Source organism: Struthio camelus, chromosome W (genome assembly GCF_040807025.1).
Source record: "Struthio camelus isolate bStrCam1 chromosome W, bStrCam1.hap1, whole genome shotgun sequence".
In the NCBI taxonomy this organism is placed as follows: domain Eukaryota; kingdom Metazoa; phylum Chordata; class Aves; order Struthioniformes; family Struthionidae; genus Struthio; species Struthio camelus.
The window spans coordinates 70,017,327-70,041,110 of NC_090981.1; the positions used below are offsets into that span (position 1 = coordinate 70,017,327).

Here is a 23,784-nt window from a genome sequence, read left to right on the forward strand (position 1 = left end):
CTTATAAATATAGCATTCTCTATTTTTGATAGCTAGTGATTTTTAAATACTGTGATGGGTGACTGCAAAGCCAAAAGCGCTCTTAAAAGTTTAATCAAAAAATGAGCCTTGATATCATTATCAAAATGATTTTTATATGAGGATATAACGTTATGCAGGAGAGCTCTGCCCGGAACGTTCCTTTTACGGTAACTGAATTGGCAGGCATGGTCAAGGGGCAGACGAAAAATCTTCAGCTGCGCACACGTGTGATCCTGGCCATTTCTGCCTGCCTTGTGAAGTCTTGGTTCTTGTTTGTGGTAGGTTTATTGTGTTCCCAAAGCTCTCATTTTTTATGTTCTTTGAACTTCCTATAGCAGTTCTGTTTCACTGTTAAGATGGCTCCAGAAGTGAATTAATAATCTTAGCAGGTCTACGCCACAGCCATATTGACTGCCTGTCTTTGCTCCAGTGACTTGTCATATTTATTAGATAACTGCCTTTGTAATTACGGCCCTCTCTCAGGAACCCGAAATCCTTCAGGCGGAGGGTAGAATAAAATCCAGGTCTCTGGCATTGTGGATAAGTGTGCTGATCATCACGCTTTGGTATAGGAAGATGGCAGCGGCCATGTCATGTGCTGAACGCAATGGGTTGGGTTCTAATTATACTAAAAAGAATTGAGCTGTATTGGTAACTTGTCTAGTTACTTTCCTTAAATCTTTATTATTTTACAATAAAGATTTTATCCTGATCACCAATTTTAAATGCGTAAGGGCTGGAAGCTTTATTTTGAATGAATGAATTTTTAAAATTTATAATTCACCAAATACACACTAAAACCAGAATTGTCAGCATTACAAAACAATCTTCTGTCTGATAAGTATGGTTTTAATTGATTGATATTCTGTAGCACACTATATGCTTTACAAAAGTAAGTCTTGATAGTGAGCATTTGCTCTGATAATCAATGTTGTCTATTGAGTAAAGGAATTATGAGTTAATTAAAGAGAGGAAATTCATCAGTTGCAATGGTGTTTTCATGTTTTCCAAGACTAACATTGTGAGTTCGGCTCTGCGGAAGGACTTGGCATGTCTTAAGTATGTTAGCAGGCATACTGTAATGAGAATGAGTTAATACGTTAAACAAAGCAAGACAACCATTAAGTGGGTCGTGTAAGCAATTTTCAAACCTGTGCTATAGAAGCTGTTATATGAAATGTCATTATGTGTTCCTACATCTTTGTCCCATCCTTGAGAATTTTTCCTCAGTTATCTGAAATGAGTTAGAATCCATAATTACTTCCAGGTAGCCGGTATTGATACAAACATAAGTTTTACAGATTTTTCTCAAGTGAAGGGATTATGCCGCTGTAATATACTGCATCTTTCTGTGGAAGAGCTAATGCTGTCCATGGTAATTTGCATAAAATACATATTTAAACATACCTATATGCGTTTTAATTAGTTTTTCTTGGTGTTGATACAGCTGAATTGAACAGTCAGCGAGTAATTTCTCTCCAGAGCTCAAAAGGACGCGCTAAGAGAAGGAGGAAGTGAGCTACTGAAGTCGTAGGAGGTATTTCCATTGGCAAGTGGGTTCCAGTGAACCTTTTGCCATGGATAGTATGTTGTAGTATTTTCTCAATTACTTGAACTTGTTTTTGGAGCTTAGAGGGCGCTGCCGCAGATAGTAACGCTGGGTCTCTGATAGCCCATGCTGTGTTAAGTGATACTGAAGACAAAACATGGAGCTGTATGATAGGAATGTTTTTCAGTCCTTTAGTAGCGGTACAAAAGCAGGACGACAGACAGCGTGTTCCCTCAATGGGCACTTTCTAACAATAAAATTGAATTGGGGACATACCTTTTCACGTTGAGCACTGACTTAGGCCTTACAAATTCTGAACAGTCGAAATACATTAAAATCAGCTCTGTCACAACAGTACAAATCATACTTGTGCATGTTTATGAAAGAGAATTGAAAATTGTCCATCTGGGCTGTTTCTTACTGGTTTTTTTTTTTAGATAAGTGATTCACCTGGATTTATGAGCACACCCTTGCATATTATTGAAGCGTCTGTGGAAAAGGCAAATATCATAGTGGGATTTATAAACTAAAAGTATGCTCACAGTTAGTTTTCCTTTTTACACAGCATTGGTAAGGTTTTAAGTTTGAGTTATCTGTTTGGGTTTGGAATTGGGGGGGTGGGGGGGAAGAGCACATGGTAGAGGTCAGTGGAGAGCAAAAAGAATAAGATGTGGAAAATGTTATCTGTGAAGAAAAACCTAAAGGCTTGGTGGTGTTTAACCTAAAAAGAAGACTGAAGGGAGATAGTGGTCTCGGCTTAAAGTGCTGTTGCAAAGAGGACAGGTGAGAACAACGTGCAATTCATTCAGATAGCATCAGGAAGGAGTCACATTATGCAAGACACACAAAAAATTGTGAAAGACTGGAATAAATTACATTGGAGGTTGTAGAGTCTGTTACGGGGTTCTTCAGAAGCAGGTGAGACATCTCTTAGGAATAGTGTAGATGCAACCTCTGAAAGCTGGTGGATCTTATAGCTCTTGCTGTAGTGATTTGACTGTACACTTGCACTTGAACTGCTGTTCTGTAATATATGTTTCTGAAAATGTTGCTTCAGAATTGAAGAGTGCATTAACACCTTTTTACATAACAAACGCGAGCATGAGTTTATGTTGTATAAAAGTGGTATTAGAGCTTTAAATACTGAGATGACTTTCTGCTTATTTTACAGATTTGCTTACAATCAAATTCATGACCATGGGGGATATGAAGACCCCAGACTTTGATGACCTTCTTGCAGCCTTTGACATACCAGACATGGTAGATCCAAAAGCAGCTATTGAGTCTGGACATGATGATCATGAAAGCCACATAAAACAAAATGCTCACGCAGATGAAGATTCTCATGCGCCATCATCATCTGATGTTGGTGTGAGCGTCATTGTGAAAAACGTGCGTACTATTGATTCTTCTGAAGGAGTGGACAAGGATGGCCACCATTCCACAGGCAATGGCTTGCATAATGGTTTTCTAACATCATCAGCTCTTGATAGCTACAGTAAAGATGAAGGGAAGTGTCTCAAAGACGATGGGTGTGCTTCTGAGACTACATTGAAAGACTCGGCTTTCAATCAGTTTAGCCCAATCTCTAGTGCTGAAGAATTTGATGATGATGAAAAAATTGAGGTAGATGATCCTCCGGATAAAGAAGAGATGCGTGGAAATTTCAGGGCAAATGTCTTGACGGGATCTGTATCTCAGCAGGAATATGAGAAACTAAAGACACTTGGAGGGGAGAACTTGATTAAAGCTGGAATCCCAGTTTCAAGTAATATGGATAAAAGTAAAGTTGGTAAACGAGAGACAGAGACAAACTCTGTGAATTTAAGTGTCTATGAGCCTTTTAAACCTCGAAAGGTAGAGGACAAATTGTTGAAAGACAGTTCTGACAAGCTACTTGAAAACAGGGTACTTGATGGAAAACTGAGTGCTGAAAAAAGTGAAGCAAATCTTGCTAGCATTTCACAGTCCAAAGCCAAGTCATCAGCAAAGCTTTCTTCGTGCATTGCTGCAATTGCAGCACTGAGTGCTAAAAAGGCAGCTACAGACACCGGTAAGGATTTACAGTCTAATTCTGGAGAGTCTTCTCCATTACCAAAAGACATGAGTGAAAGTCCCCGGGCTATTGAAAAATCACCTGAACCTCAGAGTCTCATTGATGGTGCTAAAAAACCATCTATCAAACAACCTGATAGTCCCAGGAGTGTATCAAGTGAAAACAGTAGCAAAGGGTCTCCATCTTCTCCTGCAGGGTCGACACCAGCAATTCCTAAAGTTCGAATAAAAACCATCAAGACTTCCTCTGGGGAGATCAAGAGAACTGTTACTAGAGTGTTGCCAGAAGTTGATTTGGACTCTGGTAAAAAGCTAGAGCAGACTGCTTCTATGGTAACTTCCATGACATCTCTCCTGTCCTCATCAACTTCTGCTGCTGTTCTTTCTTCCCCTCCCAGAGCTCCTCTCCAGTCCGCGGTTGTCACCAATGCAGTTGCGTCTGCAGAACTTGCACCGAAACAGGTCACTATCAAACCTGTGGCTACTGCCTTTCTCCCAGTTTCAGCGGTTAAAACAGCAGGATCACAAGTTATTAATTTGAAGCTTGCTAACAATACTACAGTGAAAGCCACTGTAATATCTGCTGCTTCAGTGCAGAGTGCCAGTAGCGCCATTATAAAGGCTGCCAACGCTATACAGCAGCAGACTGTTGTGGTGCCAGCATCAAGCCTTGCCAGTGCTAAACTTGTGCCAAAGACGGTCCATCTTGCCAACCTTAATCTTCTGCCTCAAGGTGCTCAAACCACCTCTGAACTCCGTCAAGTGCTAACAAAACCTCAGCAACAAATAAAGCAGGCAATAATTTCCGCAGCAGCTACTCAGCCTTCTAAAAAAGTGTCTCGAGTCCAGGTGGTGTCATCTCTACAGAGTTCTGTAGTGGAAGCATTCAATAAGGTGCTGAGCAGTGTCAATCCTGTCCCAGTTTACATCCCAAACCTCAGCCCCCCTGCCAATGCCGGCATAACGTTACCAACTCGAGGTTACAAGTGTTTGGAGTGCGGCGACTCGTTTGCTCTCGAGAAGAGCCTGACCCAGCACTATGACAGGAGGAGTGTGCGAATTGAAGTGACGTGTAATCATTGTACAAAGAATTTAGTTTTCTACAATAAGTGCAGTCTTCTTTCGCATGCTCGTGGACACAAGGAAAAAGGAGTTGTAATGCAGTGTTCCCACTTGATTTTGAAACCAGTCCCAGCAGATCAAATGATAGCATCTCCTTCAAGCAATACTGCCACATCCTCTCTGCTTCAAAGCCCTGTGGGAGTTGGCACGCATACTGTAACAAAGATACAGTCTGGCATAACCGGGACAGTAATATCAGCCCCAGCGAGTACACCTATCATTCCAGCTATGCCACTAGACGAAGATCCTTCAAAACTTTGTAGACATAGTCTAAAGTGTTTGGAGTGTAATGAAGTTTTCCAAGATGAGACATCGCTTGCTACACATTTCCAGCAGGCTGCAGACACAAGTGGACAAGTAGAGTATCATACGTTTAAATTCCAATGTTTCATCTATAAGCCTAGGGGACTTTGGATGTTTTTTCTTTCATATAGATGTTAATTGTCTGAACCTCCATGATTAAAATTATAAACTAAAACCACAAAAAGTCTTGCAAGCACTTACATAGCGAATGTCAACATTTTTTAAATTAAGAGTTTTCTTAGAATTTTTTTTAGGCCCTGAAGTCTAAAATTTACACTGATGCATATTTTTAATTAAGATTGAACATCAGCTCTTGCAGCTGAACTTTATAATATTGAAGTTAATAACGGTCTTTAGTAAGAATTTTTAATGGTTTGTTCTGTGCTTTGGAATTTGAATATACAGTGGAATCCGCTTAATTGGCACCCTCATTAACAGCACACCTATTTAATCTGAATGATAGTTTTAAGTGATTCATTCTTGATTTGACTTTTAATTTCTATTATTTTTATACAGCACCATACATGAGCTAGGCATTTCTGCTGTAGCTACAGGGACTCCAGGCAAGGAATAAATGGCACACTGATCCTATGGAAAGGATATGCATGCTGTTTTCTGCAGGTCCTTCTTAAATAGAAGTGAAAAGTGGTGTTCACTAGCATGCATTTCTTGCTGTGTGACCGTTTGTTTATTTGTTTTGGCTGTCTTTTCCCCTTGACGATTGCTAATGAGTTAAACTTACTTTGATAAAGAATTTTAAAATGGTTTGTATGCTGCCTAATCTGAAAGAAATACATCTTTCAATAAAAATAAATATTAATCAGTGTGCAATTTATTTTATTATCCTGTCAGAGCTAAGATCGTTAATTAAACGGTATACTTGGATTTATTTCCACTGGGGCGTGCCAATTAAAAGGGATTCTGACGTATTTCAAAGCATTCAGTTGAGCTAGACGTTGCAGCTTCTTGCTCGGTGGGAAGCTGAAAGCCTGCCAACGTGCTCAGGCCGGTCAGGAGAGGGGACGTCCCAGAAGTATTCTTGGAAACGTCCCAGCAGGGAGCAGGACGACCGTTTCCTCTAGTCCAGGAGGAAGACCACTGGTTAGTAGAAGTGCAGACAGTTTTCTGCGCTTCTGCGGAGCCTTGAGGCGGACACGTTGTGCCAGCGCCGCGCGTAGTCACGTGTCTAAAGAGCTTTGGAAGTGGAGTAACGCTGGCCGTGTCCGTGGTGTGCCTCTGCCTCGGCTCCTGCTTCGCCAGCTGGCTGGCAGATCCAGGCTGAAGTAGCCGGGGCTCACAGTGAAATGCCGTGTGAGTGAACCGCTGTTTGGAAAACTATAGATAACGCCTTCATAAAGACAGTTTGTTTAAGCTTTGTGTCGGAAAGAAGTTAGTGCAATATATTCCATCCTTAGAGCTCGCTGCAGTTTTAAACGGTTTCTGACGGCTGGCCGTGAACACGTTCTGCGCCAACACCCAGGTTGCTTGATACCCAGTAGTTGGTTTTTTAGCCAACTCCTATCCGGGTGTGTTAGATTGGTTTTTTTTTTTTTTGTAATAGGTCCATAATTTTCATGTGTGTTATGATAAGGTCCAGTTGTCCATGTGAAAACCCTGTCACGCTTGTCACTGTAAAAACAACTACTTAAGACCGCAGTCCGAAAGCAGAGAGTTTACAGGGCAGAGCAAGCGGAGGAGGCAGACAAATGCAGTGAGAATAGGCTGGGACGACGAGGTAAGGACAAAGTGAACAAAACTGAACAGAGAAGCACAAAGATAAAAAGTGCTGTGCTAGCTTTCTGGCGGGGGGTTGTTGGTGGGGCTCCCCCCGGCCCCGGCCCCGGCCCCGGCCCCAGTGTGGATAGGTAAACTCGCCGGGTTTGTAGGAACCGCTTTTGCCCTTTCCTCCTACCACTTCCTTGTGCTTTTGCCCTGTTGCTGCTTTTTTTATTCTGTATGCATGTCCTTTTAGATGTCCTTTACCCCGGTGACTTACTATGGGAAGGGAAGTGAGAGCTTCACAGACTGCCAGAACGTGGCAGCGAGGAGGTAGGAGGGGAAGTGCGGAGACGCGGGTCCTGCTGTTTAAGGGAGGAGAGTTTGTGAGCGTCCGGAGAAAGGCTGCGCTGCCGCTGCCTACCAATGTGTCTTTATCTCGTACTGGATGCTTACAGTCTTTTAAGAGTTGAAGTGTCCACAAAGCCTTAATATCTGCTAATTAGGCCAAAGATTTCCAGATTGGGGGGGGGGGGGGGGGGGAAGCACCAGGTTGCTGCAAAGCACTCAGGGAGGGGAAGCAACTTTCATGTTGTTTCATTTTAAAAGACCTCTGCTAATAAATACAGTTGTGAATGTTCTGAAACTCCTTTGTTGCAATATCCTTTTAAAAATGAATTACATTTTTTTCTTTGTCCTTTTCACATGTCAAGAATCAGTTTTCACTTCTGTACTGCTGTTTTTTATGTCATGTTACCTACTGTAGTGTTGTAGCCATAGCAAAACGCCCATCATGGAAGCAGGTTAACTGAGCAGTTGCTTTAGTGAGAGCCGTACATCCTACTTTCCTGCCAAGCTATCATTTTGTCCCATCGTCAGTCAGCATAAGCATTGCTATGAGAATACTGTTTGCTGAAGAAAGACTCTGGATAGGCGCTTTATTAATAAACGTTTCAATATTTTTTCCTTCTATGTTACTTCTCAGCTTGAAGGAGAAGCACCTTCTTTGATTTCTCTTGTGATTCTTAGTGCTTCACACTGGCTTTTTGTTGTAAAACTGCCGTTATTTTGCGGGGAAGGAGGCTGGAAGGTTAGATAAAATCGAGGGGTTTATTTGGGGAGGAAGGAAGGAAGAGATACATTTTTTGATTTTGCAGACAAATAGTAGAAAATATAGCTAGGTGTTATTTGCAGCAGCTGACCGTTCTTCCTAGTGCCCTCCAAATTGTTCTTGAGAGAGCCATTGCATAGAGTTTGGTGACTTCGTTGAGTCTAAGCAGTAAGTAGCTGTTACTTTCTTGTTCTTTTTAAGCTCTTGTAAAGGTAGAATGTTTTCTTTAAAATAAACAACATTAAAACAGCCCTAGCAGCTGAAAGATGTCCCCTACAAAATTATTACCTTTTTGTAATATCTGCCATAAAAATAATGATAACGAATGCTCAGATACTGCAAAATAATTTTACTTGTGTTAATAGTCTTATTGAAAGGACTGGACCTGCTCACTGACAGGTTTCGTTGGCTGAAGCCTCACCTACTTCTTAGGGGAGAAAAAGCAGTGAACCTGGGCTAATTCATATTGCTGTTAGTCTTATTTGCAGGTATAAGGGTATATCTCATAGAGCCTACCTAGCTCATTTCCCTTCATATTCATAATTCTTGTATATCTTTGTTTTCCACTTCCACTATTTGTTTTCTTCTAACCCTCTTTTTTCTGGCACTTGGACTTTAAATGGAGGCAGGTGATGATTTTCATAAATTCACTGTTTTATTTTGGTCTGGGTCGGAATGAGAGAACTGGAAGTTAATGCCACGTAAAGCCCAAAATGGTAAGCCAAAGTGCTGAATTGTAGGATTTCACAGTAGATTGCTCTTGTTCTCCTGTAATCAGTTACAAATAAACATTTTACTCTACTTGTCGAAGTAGCAAGCGGGTGACCTTAACGAATAGTTTCATTTTGTGTCAGTCTGAATTACGAGCCCTGTGGATGGATCTTGCAGACTGCTAGTTGCAAACCTGGCTGGGGTTGGCATGGCGTTCGGCCTTTCTGCGGCATAGCATCCAGGTTTTGTTTGTGGTGCTGGAGACCCCTACGTTTCTGTTGTTAGAATAAGGCGTTTTGTTTTGCCCTTTTCTTAGGTAATGAAAGAGCGCTCCAGATTCTCCAGTATTGTCTTACTGCTTATTAATTCATAGGTGGCAAAAGATAAATTATGGCAATGGTACTGAAGCCAAATAGATGTGGTAAGCGCATTTTAAATGGAGTTATGGTTAGTGAGGCTTTTGCCCTTAAGCCTGTGCTGAACACCAAGTTAACACCACAAACCAGGTCTGTTTAGTGTTGAAAATCATGAGTCAGTGCTTCAGGCCATAGTTGTTTGGTCAATTGAGGATAAATATTTGGCATTTCAAAGTGAATATTATATGTGTGTGAGCACAGTCTCGGACTTGGACTGTGTCACAAAGGCTCTAATCAGGGTGACGGTCCGAAATCCCCACGGATCATTACCCTCAAACAAAGCCTTCCACAAGGGTGGTAGATATAGTCATGCCATCTACTATTTTAAGCTGGCTGTAGTGCTAATATTGAATCTGAATTTGAGTGATGATAGGTTTTTCTTTGCTTAACGTCTCTATTTTAATGCTTTGTATTTTACCATCTTGCTGTTGGGAGGACATTTGAGGAGTGCGTTTGGGTGGAGGCTGTGTTCAAACACATCAGGCCATCGTGATCACAAAAGAAACATTAAAAGTGAACTGTATAAAAATACACTTCTTGCTTCAGTATGTGTGACCTCAAGGGACCTCAAGGTGTTTAGTGTTTTTTTTTCTGCTTGAAATTATTCACTTTTTTTGAGAGTGTTTGCACACAGCCTCAAAAAAGCATTGAGATCAAGATATTTTGAGAAAAAAACAAAGCGTGCAGAGCCTGAGAGAAAAATATCCTGGTTCTTAGAATATCGGCAATATTGTCAAACTACTAAGCTGTTTAAGAATTCGTTTTAGGTCTTTATTAGAGAGAGTTCTGTTTGGGGGAAAAAATCCTTTTTTATGGTGACTAGTAAAGGTTTTTTCTTTCTGCCTTTGGAGTCAATATCTGTCTCCTGTTGATTAAATGGGAACAGGTTAGTTTTTGTAGGCATGGACTGGCGTCGTTGCCAGGACTGGTAAGCCAGGCTCCTATGAAATCTGTTCGTGACGCTACTAGTTCTTTGACAGCGGTAGTTTTGATTCTGGTATTACATGCTTTGAATCTTGCTGCTTTTCAAAGGAGATTTAAAGGGGTAGCCTAAATTGGAAGGAGGAGGCAACTTGTCATGAAGTTCCCATCTTTAAAAAAAGAAACTGTTTTATCATGAGAAAAAGCATTATGTCCTAATTATTTATATCATATTTTCTTTCTACGTAGCTCAGTAAAACATTTATAATACAGCTCTGGAGATTTTGTTTTGTTCCATATTCTGGCAAAACGTATGCCTCGCTACGTGTGCAAGACTCTTAAGTATAACATTTCTAAGTACGTGCAGATCTCATGATCAGAAATGCCCATGTCATGAAGGAGCCTCAGTCTTGTTTCTAAGTGTTTGTAAGTCACTAAAGAGATTCATAAGCCCAAACTAAAAGCGATAATAATGATTTTAAAAGTCTCACATTTTTTTCAGCCAGTGACATTCTAATTTCTCGTAGGAAATGAACTCCTCTAAGTTTATTAAAAAAATGCTAAAAAACACCAAAACTCTATTTGATCTTGAATTACTGTTTAGGACATATAAGATTTGCTGGTTTAGTTTTTATTTTAGGCATTGATTTGGGGCTTACACTTCTGGCCCTAGATAACTCTAAAATACTACTTTTTGCTTGTAATCTGTTTCCCATATATAAAAAATAATTTAAAAACCCGACAGTGGAATATACGTTTGAAATGAAGTTGAGTTAAAGACCTGTTCTGCAAAGACTTGTATGTGTGCTTGACTTTTAGACTGACTGTTTCCATTAATGAAGCAGCTTCCATGATCAAAGTTAAACAGAAGCATAGCTCCATACAGGATGTCAACTATCTGCTTAGAGATCTTAGAGATGCATTACCCTAAATGAAACATTTTCTGGAACAGTTTTACAGGTACTCTTTGTCTGTTTGTGCCCTCCAGTGATGGAAAGCAACTGTGAGCTGAACTGAAGCCTGTGTTTACACTGGGTTGCATCATTTGCATTTCATCCCAAGAATGGCACAAAGCACCCTAAAAATTTCAGTGTGTCTGATTTGGCAAATGATGGTCATGTTGTAGAAGACTTTTTTTATTATTTTTGTGTAACAAAATCCTAGAAAAGAATAGTTTAGGAAATAACTTACACATTTTCAAAGAAACGTTTTGTAGTTGTTTTACATATCTATAGTTACTATTTAAATATACAATGTTTTGATGTAGTCTTGCCTAAGAAATATATTATCTATGCACTTTCTGCCTGATAATATTCTTGTTCACTGGTTTTATGGATATTATCATTAGAATTCATCAGGGGCAAGGATCAAAGAAAGTAAATATAATATAATATATTTGGTGATTTTTTTTTTTCTTATGGTGCACTGAGTTAAAACCATACGGTTTGATTTGCAGGTTGTATGTAGGATTTTTACACTAGTAAGGTAATCTTATGGGGGGCCTAAATAGAATTTACATTAACCATATGGCATCTTCTGTGACCAGTGTTCATGAAAGAGCTTTGTTGTATCAGAATTGGGCCTCGAATGCCAGTATGTCTGATATGCCACCTCTGTCCTACAAGATTTGTCGGTAGAGCCTGCATTTAGAATTTGCCTACTTCTTCTGGTTCATGCCACAGTCATAACATTTAACCTTTTATTTAATATATTACAAGAAATTATATGTAGCTGAACCAAACCTTTTGTTTCATCTATTTTGGTTTATCGTTTAGAAGACATGCAATATCTGCCAGATGCTGCTTCCTAACCAGTGCAGTTTTGCATCACACCAGAGAATTCATCAGCATAAATCTCCATACACGTGTCCTGAATGTGGAGCAATCTGCAGATCTGTCCACTTCCAGACTCATGTCACTAAGAACTGCCTGCATTATACACGAAGAGTTGGTTTTCGGTCAGTATAATGATTACTTTCGTTGTCAATTTATATATAATTTATGCTCTCAAAAGTAATTTCCCATTTTCATAAGCATTGTTTGTAGAATATGGCTTCAGTGGTTTAAAGTTGTCATGGCAACAGTGCTATTAGTACTACAAATTTTGGAATAAATCCTGCATTCGAATTCAGCTTTGTTTTGGGCATCTGCTCTCGCTGAGTTACCAAATCAGAGTATTAGCTAATCTCACCCAGCCATAAAATGTCAGATTCAGGACTTCACAGTTTCTAAGCTAGAGAATTCAGATGTATTGTCCTAATTTCAGGTTCTTAAAACTTTTTTCGTCCACTGAATTTTAGACTGTTCTCTCTCTGGTAGAACAGTTGTTTTCAGTAGGTACTGCTAGTAGAACTTCCTATCAAGATACTGATGGGTATATTGCACCTTCTGTTGTTAGCATCGCTAAAGCAACTCGGTTTGAGTCCTTTTTGCTCTCTTTTTGATGTTGGAAGTCAAGATTCCTCAGCTCTAGGCTACTGCCCTGCCCGTTACCCTTTCTCATTCAAACAGGCTGCTGTTTTGGTTCTTCATTGTTACTCATCAGTTCCTCTTTTAGTCTTGCATTTCCCCCCCCATGGCCACTTCCTGAGAAAATGGGGATAGGAGACGTTTCATGGAAGTTTTAAGTTTTGAAAGGCTTGAAAGACTGTTTTATCTGCGAATGCTACTGGCACTGAATGGCAGCCCAGCAGCAGTCCAGAAGAGCAACCTGTAGAGCTGGGCTTCGCTCACGCTCCTCAAACACTTCCATTTCATCTTATCTGACTGGAACGGGGTGTAGGCAAATCCTTGCCCTTCAAGGCGCTGCAGTTCATTTACTAGGACGGCTGTGAAATCTTCTGCTGAGGGAAGAAAGCGTTTTTACTGCACCGAGCCAGCTGCCCTGGCAGTCTGTTTTCAGATTGTATCAGGCTATGGATTCAACTTTGAGCTCTTTCAGTGTTTCTTTGGATTCTTCTCTTCATTCTTTTCTCAAGCAATAATCTTCCTTGTCCTAAATTTCTTACGTCTCTGTTACCTCCCTTCCACCACCCCTTCCCTCTAGCCTGTGTCATCTCTTGGGTTTGGGGACTCCTGGCCTGTACCGGTAACACCGGAAGACTCATAAACCTCGCACTGTGAATCATGATAGTGTTACTAAACTTTTCAAGATTTATTTTAAAAAAGTTCACGCCACACTAAGTCAAAATTTCTTTATATGGCAAAACTAAACCAAAAATGCATAGGCAAGGAAAAGCAATATCCAGAAAAATTATTTTCTTACTTCCTGGACGCCTCCTCATTTTCTTATCACTGTGGGAGCATACTTCTGAGGAAAAGCTTAGCCCTTCTTGCCTTTCCAGAGGGCCTGTGTGAGGCCAGTTTGATTTCAGTGGTTCAGGCTAGTTGTTTGAACTAACTCAGCTGAAAATTTGAACCTTAAGTTTAGCTGCATCCTCGCTAGTTGGGAGCAAGAAAGCTGTTGTAACAGTCCGGGAAAGGAAGGCTCGGGCATTAAGAGCTGAGTTAATATACAAGTGGATTGCGGATGCCGAGGGTCATTTATTATATAACGTCACTAGAGACTAAGATCCAGATGGGATTTGGCCTGGGGGAGGGAGAGGCGGTGGAGCCCAGCTCTCTTGAGGTGATAGGGGAGGCGCAGAACTGGTAAAGACCCGCTGTGAAGAGAAGATCACGCTTTGTACCACTGTGAAGAAGTGTTCGTCTCTGTATGTGCAGAGAAAATTGTATCAGATCCGGAAAAGATGACAGCCGTTTACCTTAGAGCATGTATTGGTAAGTGGATACAAGGTAGTCGAGTGTGTGGGGGTTTGTGTATAAGACGATGGTATTAAGAATGTAAATCAAGTGCTTAAAAAAAGGGGGTGACATTTCACAAACATCAAAGGTGATACACTGTGTGAAAGAAAAACAGGATTCCGGTGTGCAGTATATAATTGGGTTTCATGCTTTATGGCCATTATCGAGGCATTAGAACAGGACACCCAAAATGACTCGATGTTTATATGACAACAAGAATACTACCATGATATAAGCCAAAATTACAGTTTTTTGAAGGGTAGAAGCCCTTTAGGTTTAAGCTGTAAATCTCTTACTGAAAAACACTGGTCAATAAGAATTTTTTTCATTTGACAGACTATCTTGTAATTGCTTATTGCAGTGTATTTTGGGGCTTTTTTTGGTAGCGTGTAGCACTGGAGATGGGTGGCATAAAAGGGGCCATTGTGTATAGAAATTTCTACGTTCTAATATTAATTCCATTTTTAATTGTTTTATTTTAGAATAGATGCGGAAAGGTCACAAATTTTCGACATTGCAGAAGTATGTTTTTGAAAAATATTTTCAGAAATCCAACCTGATATGTTAATGTGATCATAGAGCTCCAGTTTACTTGTCCTGAATTAAAATGTACTGTCTTTTGTTTCAAATCCAAGCACTGATTTGATCACTTGTCCATAAAATCGTTATCAGTATGTTTTCCGAAAACCTAAGTAAGGGAAATGGTAGGAATGTTTGGCTGACTGGTTCTCCATTTTGGTGGTAGTTTCTAAATTACTGTGGTGTACTTTACGCAATCCGTTGCATGTGACAAAAATGCATTTGGTAAAATCTCTTTACAAATCTGCAGAGGATTTAAGCCTTCTTTTTACAATCAATGCACTATTCCTCTGTTGACCCTTTAATCTGTTTGTTGTAATGCCATAAAAACGACCTCTGACTTTATATCTCTTCGATTTTCAAATTGTCTTTGGGTAACTTCTGTTCTCCTCCTTTTTGATATACAAATCTGTGGTTGATTCTTACTATGTTGTCTATACTTTTAAATTGACAGAATCGTGTAGTTTTATCCATTTGTATATATAGGTTTACCTCTTCCACTTGCTTGAAAATCAGTGTTGATTCCATTTCTTTTAATGCTGTGTTTTGCGAGGCTGAACTGACTCTTTTCCGCTCTTTTGCAGCTGCGTACATTGCAATGTCGTGTACTCTGATGTGGCGGCTCTCAAGTCTCACATTCAAGGTTCTCACTGTGAAGTGTTTTACAAGTGTCCTATCTGTCCCATGGCGTTTAAATCTGCTCCCAGCACACACTCCCATGCCTATACACAACACCCGGGTATCAAGATAGGCGAACCAAAGTAAGCAAAACTAATCTTTTACTGCACTTGCCTGTCTTTTAATAACTTGTGAAATTGCATTCTCTCCTGTATTTAATGATCTCAGAAGTCACATACTGTGCTTACTGTCATCCTGTTGGTAATGTGTGGAAGTCCGTGTTGTATAGTCATGAGTTTTTAGCTGGCAATGTGTTTGGCGAAGGTTTGGTTTCCATGAGCATAGTGATGACAGTTCTTTAAACACAGCGCTACAGGGCAGTAATACAGTAACTACAAAAAACGTTTCAGGAAAGCTCCTGGTCTGTGTTGCTCGTTCTTATTTTTAATCTAATTAACTCACCTGCATTTTCCTGTGAATTAAGATAAAGTGATTCCAAAAGGACCTGCTAGGACTCCTCAGCACTTAGGTAGAGATGTTCATAACATCTGGTTGAAAAGGCAGGAAAGAATGGTTTCCTCTGTTACACGCTTACAGAGAGTTACTTAGGTGAACAGCAAAAACGTGGTTCTCTCAGTGCCCTCAGTTCACCGGCGCGAGGGAGGGTATGTGCTTGCGGCAGACCGTTTTAGAAGTACCCGCTGTTTCCTCTGGGCCGGCCTCCGGCGGTTCTCTCGGGGTCGAGCTCTCGGCCGCGCGCGCTCTTTTGATTAGGTAGCTGCTGTCTTGCCAGTGGCGTTCACCCTGCAGGACCTGTTCTCCTCCCGCTGCCTACTTTTTTTTCTTCAGTGATAGCCACAAGTTTTGAGGCTGGGGACCAGGTTTTTGCTTCCCCAAGACTCTCATGACTCCAGACGACTATTTTAGTATGTTATGAAGTGAGGTGCCTGCCATTAAACCTTTTCCAGCCTGGGTTAAGGCAGAACTGTTCCCGTCCTGCAATTAGGGCATTAGGCATAAACGCAGTAAACGGTTTACTGAAGCAGGTAAAAGAATCTTATGGCAATTAGGAATTCAGTTTCAGGGTCTAAGCGTAAGAAATGCTGAACGCTCGGATTCTCGGTTGAAGTCAGTGGGAGCTGCAGGTGCAGATATATGTGAAAATTAGGCTTCAAATCTCATCAGCCATAGCCCAGTGCCTTCTAATCCAGGCCCTTTTCTTCTGTCTTGTTTCTCCTCTGCCTGGTACAAATGCAGTACTGAGAGTAAATACTCAAATATTTTGTTCCATTTTGTTTCTCTGAAGTGCACAGAACACGCTAGCACGTTTTACCAGCTAGGAGACTCAAGAAAATAAGAGGCAGGCGAGAGAGACAGGGTAGCCATGTGCTGGAACACGAGGTTTCACAAAGTTTTGGCTTACCAGTGTTTCTTCTAGCATATTAACAGGGGTTTCATTCTCCAGGATGTTTAAACCTACATCAAAGCAAAATAGCAACAAACTTACCGTTTCTGACGCTAAATTAACATATTTTCAGTGATGACAAATGGTACCTTTTACTTCAGGGTGGTATCTTCAGTAGTAGGCTCAGAAATACCACCATTTAATCTAAAACTTGTTTCAGATTTCCACAATTTTCATCATATAAAAAACAGAACATTAAAATCGTCAGTTGTATAAGGTATTTCGCATAGGAGAAGTGCAGAAGATTTCTTGACTTGTATTTGGATCTTTTGAACTTTTTGAGGTCGACTTTGTGTATTAAATATTTTGCATTAGTTTCCTTTTCATATAGATGTGCTTGTAATTACATTATTTTACGAACTTCTGGAAATCTGTTTTGTTTATAAAAGACTAAACATTTTAAGAAATATTATTGTATTGTAGTAAATTACAGACAGAATTCGCAGTTGAGTGCTCTTCTTAAGATACGATGATTTTCTTCAAATTTACCAGTTTTAACCAAGTTGCTCTCTTAAACTCATGCTGAATGACTAGTATGTTTTTCCCAGCCTACACGTCATTTGGAGTGACTTGGTTCCCGTTCAGGAGCACGTGTAGGCGGTACAGTGTCACTGCCAACACTCAAGTTGCGTGCACTGACTGCTGTTTCACCGTTTTAATAAAGTTTATTTCAAGCTATCAGGATCTGTGATTTTCCTCAGAATTAACTAAAAGCATTCATGCTACTCAGTAGCGAATTAAAAAGGAAGTGATCTATGTTATTTACATTAGTTCGTTTCTGAGGATCTCTCTAAAATATATTGATTGAGTGACATCAGGTGTTTGTGACATAGCTCAAATTCTGCTTCATCAGCTATAATGTTCTGTATTTATATTTGCAGAACTATGTGCACAGCTGAAGAGTCTGCCACCACTGATTTCTCTCTGTCGTATTACCTGTCTGTCTTGTTGCATATGGCTGGCATATGTTCTAAAAAATTAACAAATTCACAATTGAAGAGAAGCAAGTATATAACATAGTAGATATGATTATATAAGTTGGGCTGAATGTTTATTTTTCTGAAGTAAAAATTTTAAAACAAATCCAAGAAGTGCACAGTAGCCTTTTATGTTTGAAAATGTGACGCCTTTGATGAGATTTATACACACTGGGTGTATAGAAGGAAGACTTAAACACTCACATTTTTAAACATGAATTTTAAAGCTTACCCCCAAAAGCAAACGCTTTTCAACTCCTGCATGACCGTGGAACCTGGTAACCAGGAACCGGGTGGCCTAGATGTTCCTCTGGAGGTCACAGCGACGCCTCGGGACGTAAGGTGTCAGTGGGACGACCAGCTCAGGGCAGCTGGGGAAGATGTATTAGCTCTGTCTTGTAAACAGGCTGGGGCCAGCCCGGTCCCGAGGGTCTCTTTACTTGTTCATATCATGGTTGTTTACAGGAATTAGGCTGGCTGGTAAATGGCTGCGTGCCCCTGGCATTTACTGGAATAGTACGATTTATGATGATATTACAAGTGGTTGTTTGTCAAAATAGATACAGTAAATAATTAGCCTTACAAAAAAATGAAGTTATGAGCAGTGAATCTCAATGGGATGGAATTAGATTATTTTAATGTATGGAAATGGATGACTATCTTCTCTTTCAACTTTTTCAGCTCTCTCCTGTAGCATACATAAAATGTTTCAATGGGAAACCAGAGCTTACAGGGGGTTTTTTTTGTTGTTTTTTTAGTAAATAGTTTAAGTTCTTAGGAACAGCTTTAAGATATTTTTCATGGCTATTCTCTTTTTGGATATTGGAGAAATTCTTGTTTATGAAGTCAGATTATGCTGTACTGTTGGTGCACAGTGTATTATCCCACAGGTACCATTTCTTTAAATAAATTGTAGGAAGGAGAAATACCATGCTCTAGTGGAGAAGCCTTTAAAATGCTTAACGTCTTTAATGTTATATGAAAGTATCTCCCCCTGCAATACCTGTGTATTTATTCCAAGATAACACATAAAGGTATATTAACCATATTTTTGAAAAGTGGAAAAGTGCCTGCACCGTGCCTACTTTGGCGTGTACTGTCGGAGGGGGAACAGCTCGCGAGCCGCGGTGCTGTGATTACCGTGGGACTAGCTGCCTTACGCTAGTGGCTTGTTGAATTGAGGCCGTCATAAATTTTGTCCTGAGTGAGCACAACTGCCTTTAGAATTTGGACAAGATTTTAAGCTGTTACACATTAAATACTAATTACCACAGTTGTAAAGCAGACCAGCACACTCAGTTGCACGTGTTTAGCATTGAAAATCATGCTTTTAACTGTGGTTGAAAGTAATACTTTGTAATGAAGTGGTTATAGCCATAGCACATACTATTAGGCATGTTGGTATAAATGTAAATTAATACAGTTTCTTCTCAGAGAGCTAACTCTGAAACTTGGGTCTCTATCAGGCAGTTCTTGTGCTTCTGTGAAAGCAGAGTAATGACTTTGTAGCTTACATAGAAATAGGAATATACAGCAACTTTTTTTTTTTAAGATAAAATTTTATTTGCAATAAATTTGGAATGATGTCAGATTTCTTTGTAGCAAATTCACCTTCTCCTGTCAGTAGCTGCTGTTATCAATAATGAGTGCTGCATTACTCAAGGATCAGTGTGATCGTTTAGGGATTGATTTAGTTCAGATACAATGAGAAGAAGCCGAAGCAAATAATATGCCATAGTTTGTTTGATAAATTATGTAAGCTTATGACAATAAATGCGTATACTATAGACCTGAAGTAGTTCCAACTGAGATCACAGTCTAGTTCCACCACAGATGATAAAACAGGTTTTCTGATTTCTTAGGTGTCTAAATTATTTCCAAGATAGGATTCTAATAGCAGTATAAATAATCAAATATATCAAATAATCAAAGAACTATTTGGAATTCTGACGGGGTTTATTCACAGCTCGCTGACTTGGAACGATGTCGTGTTACTCCTCTGTCTTTGGAGCCTAACCGTGGGCTGTAGCACTTAGCAGCAGGCACCAGAAGTCCGGAGTACCGCTTGTTAGCGGTGGCGTGTGCGTGATGAACCAGAAGGGTGAAAATCCCTCTGCCAAGGGCAAGGTCTTGATACAGAGTTTTGTGCCACAGTTTTTTGGATAGTATTAATCGGTTTGGACACTTGCTGACTTTTGGACAGAGTTGGTCATGGAGATGTAAGGCAGCGTTCTAAGAGACAGCGGTCAAGTCACAAAATGCAAATATTTGGTACTGCAGAACTTGGGAATATTTGCAGTTGATAGCAGCTCTCTGTGGAAAGAGAAGTCTTCCAGGTTTTCATTAGTTTGGGACGTTACAGATTGGCTACAGAACTGTATCAGGTGCTTTTCTGAGGGAATTTTGTCTTTTCTTGGATGGAGTGAAGGCGGCTGTGAGTAAAATCGCTGCTTTAAGTTGCCTTTAGCCGCTTTGCGGAGGTGTGACCAAGATGTTGGTGGAGTGTGTGTAGTTGCTCAGTCGCTCTGTGTGGCCAAGGGAAATGATCCACTGCAAAGTGAATATTTGGGCTCTTTCTGTACCTTAGAGCTTAACGGGCGCTCCCGTAGAGCGAGCCCCTACTAGCGCCGCGCTTGGCGAAGGCTCACTCTCCGGTTCTGTCTCTGCTCTTCTCAGCTGATCTGCCCGGGCGGTGATCCTTCCTCCCCCCCATGAGCTGTCTCTTACGACTACTAGCAAGGCATAAGTGAGTTTTTGTTGACGTGAGATATGTGAGGTGAAGCTACGTTTTAGGAGTATAAGAACGTTGAAATATTTGAAAACGCCGAATAGCTTGGAAATTGAGGCACGGTCCCTGTCCTCCTGGTTCTCTCAAAGCCCAGTGCACAGTGGTCTTTAGAGCTCTTTTGGACAATATACCTTGGAAGACAACTGCTTAGAAGGATATAGAAAGGATTTTGAGTATTTAGGTGAATAATGAGAAAATTCAGTATTGTAACAAGCAGGATCTTTTTTTCTTTTTTTTCTTTTTTTTTTAAATACAAAGGCGTTCTTCAGGACAGAGATCGGCCTGACCGAGGAGATTAGGAAGAGCGCTTCCGCAGAGGAAGCAGCCGGGCTGTCCTTGGGTGCTACCTGAGCTGGTGGCTGGTGGCTTAGACTTACCTCTCGTCCCATGGCAGCGGCCATGAAACTGGCAGTGAAATAATTCCTAACAGAATCAAACATACAGATAAGCAAAATCAACAAGCAGTATATCAAGTAGATTGTTGCCTAGAGTACAATTTAAACTAACTTTCCGTTATAAAATCATCAGCAAAATGAAATAAGTTTCAAACTGTTGTTACTTGGTAGCTGTTACGGCGTTTAGATCAGATGACTAACCAAGTTTCTGGTTTCAATCTGTTTTTTATCTGTTGGTCAGACACTTGACCAAGATGTGCTAAAAATACAACTATTTTCAGATTGTTTAATTAATTTCTTATGACTTTGTGATACAGAAATTTGGCTATCGTTTTTCGCTTGCAGGGACTGTGCTGTTAATGTCCAGTACTTACCTAGTTCTTTGTTAACTAGCATATTTGTTTCTAAAGCACTTAAAATTAGATTAATGCACTGCTCCAGCCTTTACTCAGCAACTAGAACAGAAATAAATTTTGTTACAAATTGTATTAGAGTGTTGTCAATCAGAATGGGAGATGTAGGTAGCTAATTTCAAAAGCTGCATAAGCTCTGAGAGAGGAAATTGTGGTTTTGTGGTGTTTCTGCTTTGCTTTGATAGAAACAGCCAGATTCTTAAAGGATTGTAGTTGCAAAACAGGGAACTATCATCCTGTGAAGTTGCAGCTTCAGACGGCTGAGAGAGAGTCTAGACTTGGCATTCAGGAAGTTCAAAACCATGAGTATTTCCGAAAATAAATTCATCTTGAAGTATTCTGCTGATTATGATCAAATCAAGAACTCCTTCAAAATATTGCCCTTGCCACCTGAAACGGTTGTGGTGTTTGTCCTGTAGTTACAATGTGAGCTCAGGAACTGAAGATGTTCCACTTTCACAGCCGCTTCAGCGGTTGGTGGCTTTGTTTATGTAACTGGCATATACTGGTGTTTTTTGGTTTCTTGTTTGCACTGCTTAGTGATTTTGTTGTTGTTGTTGTTTTTGATTGCTCCTTTGTTTTGAAATCTGAGGATGTTTTGAATTAGTTTCATTTTAACATTTTTCCAGACAATGTGAAATGGTTACTTAAACATGTCAAATCTTATCTCTGCTGAGAAAAAAGTTAACGTTATTCTTGCAAATAGATCATCAACACAACTGACGTTATTTATTGTACTTCTGTTTTTAGAATAATATATAAATGCTCTATGTGTGACACTGTGTTTACTCTACAACCTTTACTCTATCGCCACTTTGATCAGCACATTGAAAACCAGAAGGTGTCTGTTTTCAAGTGTCCAGACTGTTCCCTGCTATATGCACAGAAGCAGCTTATGATGGATCATATAAAGGTTTGTAGGCGTTTTCTCGTTTGATTCGTAGATGCCATTTGTCATGTATCACGTGCTTTCAGAAAATACTGTAAAAAGGCACAGAAGTTTTTCTATATGAATATCGATTTTGATACAGTAGTAATAGCTCAGTGCATTGCATTCAGTATGTCATTTTATCAAAAATAATATTAGGTATCGTGAAGTAATTTAGTCCGATCCTAGTAAGTACTGAGCCTTATTTACAGTATTCTGAGTATCATTATTGCAGTTGTTAGGAGCTGATGATGCTGAGTACCTTACAAAAATAAAGCCTTGGATTTTCAGAACTCAGTGGTGGGAACAAGTATGCTTCTGGAACAGAAAGAGAAATTATATATATGTGTGTGTGTGTGTGTGTGTGCGCGCGTGTGTGTGTGTGTGTGCACACGGCTGAACACATGCATGCTTTGAAAAAAAACTTAATGGATTATCTCATAAATATCCTTGTAACCGAATGAATGGATTTACTGGGGAACATTTTCAGTCTTCCTTGCAAATTATGTTATTAAGAATCATCAGTCCCCACGGCTATAACTGGTTAGCTATATATTTTTAAATATACTCTGATAACCTTGTTTTAAAAACATCAAATCTGTTAGCAGTGCTGAAATTTCTTATACCTTATTAGCTTGATCAAGAGACGCTGGGTAACAGTTGAAGTTATTGACACCATGGCAAAGTATGATAATCCAGAATGGTAGCGCTTAATTGAGTTGGATTCTCTTGCAGTGACATAAAAGGCTTAGTAGAATATGCAACATACTAGAAAATCAGACTCCTCTTCTTGTTTGTTAAAACCAGAGTTGTGCATTTTAGCCTCAGCGGTGGCACTTGCAACCTCCGTGATTTTTGAGGCTACACTGAAAACAAGACCAGAAGTCCTGGCTGATTTTAAAGACTGGGAAGGGGTAGGGGAGGGCAGACCCAAGCTGTTCGGAAATACAGTGGTCAGATATTTTCTTTGGTTTTGAACTAGTTCCTATTTACTTGAAGAATCTTCTTTAATTTCTGCTTAGATACCTTAATTGGCCCTCTCATACAGCAGTGCAAAGTCCTATTTTCAGTTTCCTTTGATCTACTTGTAATTGCTGCTTCTTTTTTTTTTTTTTTAAGTAATTAGGCAAATTCCATGTATTGCGATGTATGCCTTATTTGTGTGGTTAGTTTTTTTGATTCGGAGGTAACATTATTGTTATATCTGTATATACTTATTTCTTTAAGACCAGAAAACAGCTGTTTTCAGGAGTGTGATCTGGCTGTAGGTAGAGCTAGGAGCTGGGCTTACGCAAGTTAGGGCTCGTCAGCATCTTCCCTTATAAGATTACTCTCAGTTTCTTACAGCTTGGGTGCCTTTTACCTGTGCTGGCTGTAGTTTTCCATGGCAGCATTTGTACTTTTGCCCCGTATTCTTTTTAGCGTGTTTCACTGCAGCTGATTCAGGCGTTTGTGAGGACAAAATTAGAGAATCAGAAGTACTGCTTTTACTCAGAAATGCTAGTGTCTTGGCGTTTAGGATGTGCGTACGGGAGCAGGGACAACCTGTAAATCGGAGCGGGCGGGAGGGAAGCAAACAGCAGTAACAGGCTGCGGGTGAGAGCGGAGGAGGACGGGGGGTGAGGGCAGAGCTCAGCCCAGCTGCAGGAGGAGCCGTCTGACGTGGCTAGGCAGAAACCAGCAGGGCCAAGACCTGCGTGGAAACAGAACAGAAAGGGATGGAGAGGTGCTCGGGAGCAGGTTACGTAAAGCTACACAAATAACCTAGAATAATTCCTGTAGACGGGAGTGTATCTTCTTGGCAAAAAGTATGTCTCGTTTTCCTCTAATGGCCACTAGCTACCAGAGACTTGCTAACAGCTAGTTAGAGCAAGTGGGGACGGTCTGGACTGC

At 40.2% G+C, this 23,784-nt stretch overlaps 1 protein-coding gene across 8 annotated transcripts in view; it reads left to right on the plus strand.

Moving 5' to 3' along the window:
- Window positions 1-23,784, plus strand: part of LOC138064140 (zinc finger protein 532-like) — a 71,757-nt gene that overhangs the window by 30,948 nt on the left and 17,025 nt on the right. For 7 of the 8 annotated variants that reach the window (XM_068925363.1, XM_068925362.1, XM_068925361.1 and 4 more), the window contains 4 exons: window positions 2,742-5,104; window positions 11,701-11,882; window positions 14,892-15,068; window positions 21,714-21,876. In XM_068925363.1, coding sequence (XP_068781464.1) covers window positions 2,762-5,104; window positions 11,701-11,882; window positions 14,892-15,068; window positions 21,714-21,876 — 2,865 coding nt within the window. In that variant the 5' untranslated portion in view covers window positions 2,742-2,761. Of the gene's footprint in view, window positions 1-2,119; window positions 2,141-2,741; window positions 5,105-11,700; window positions 11,883-14,891; window positions 15,069-21,713; window positions 21,877-23,784 lie in introns of those variants that run through there. The other variant, XM_068925366.1, reaches the window with a different exon arrangement.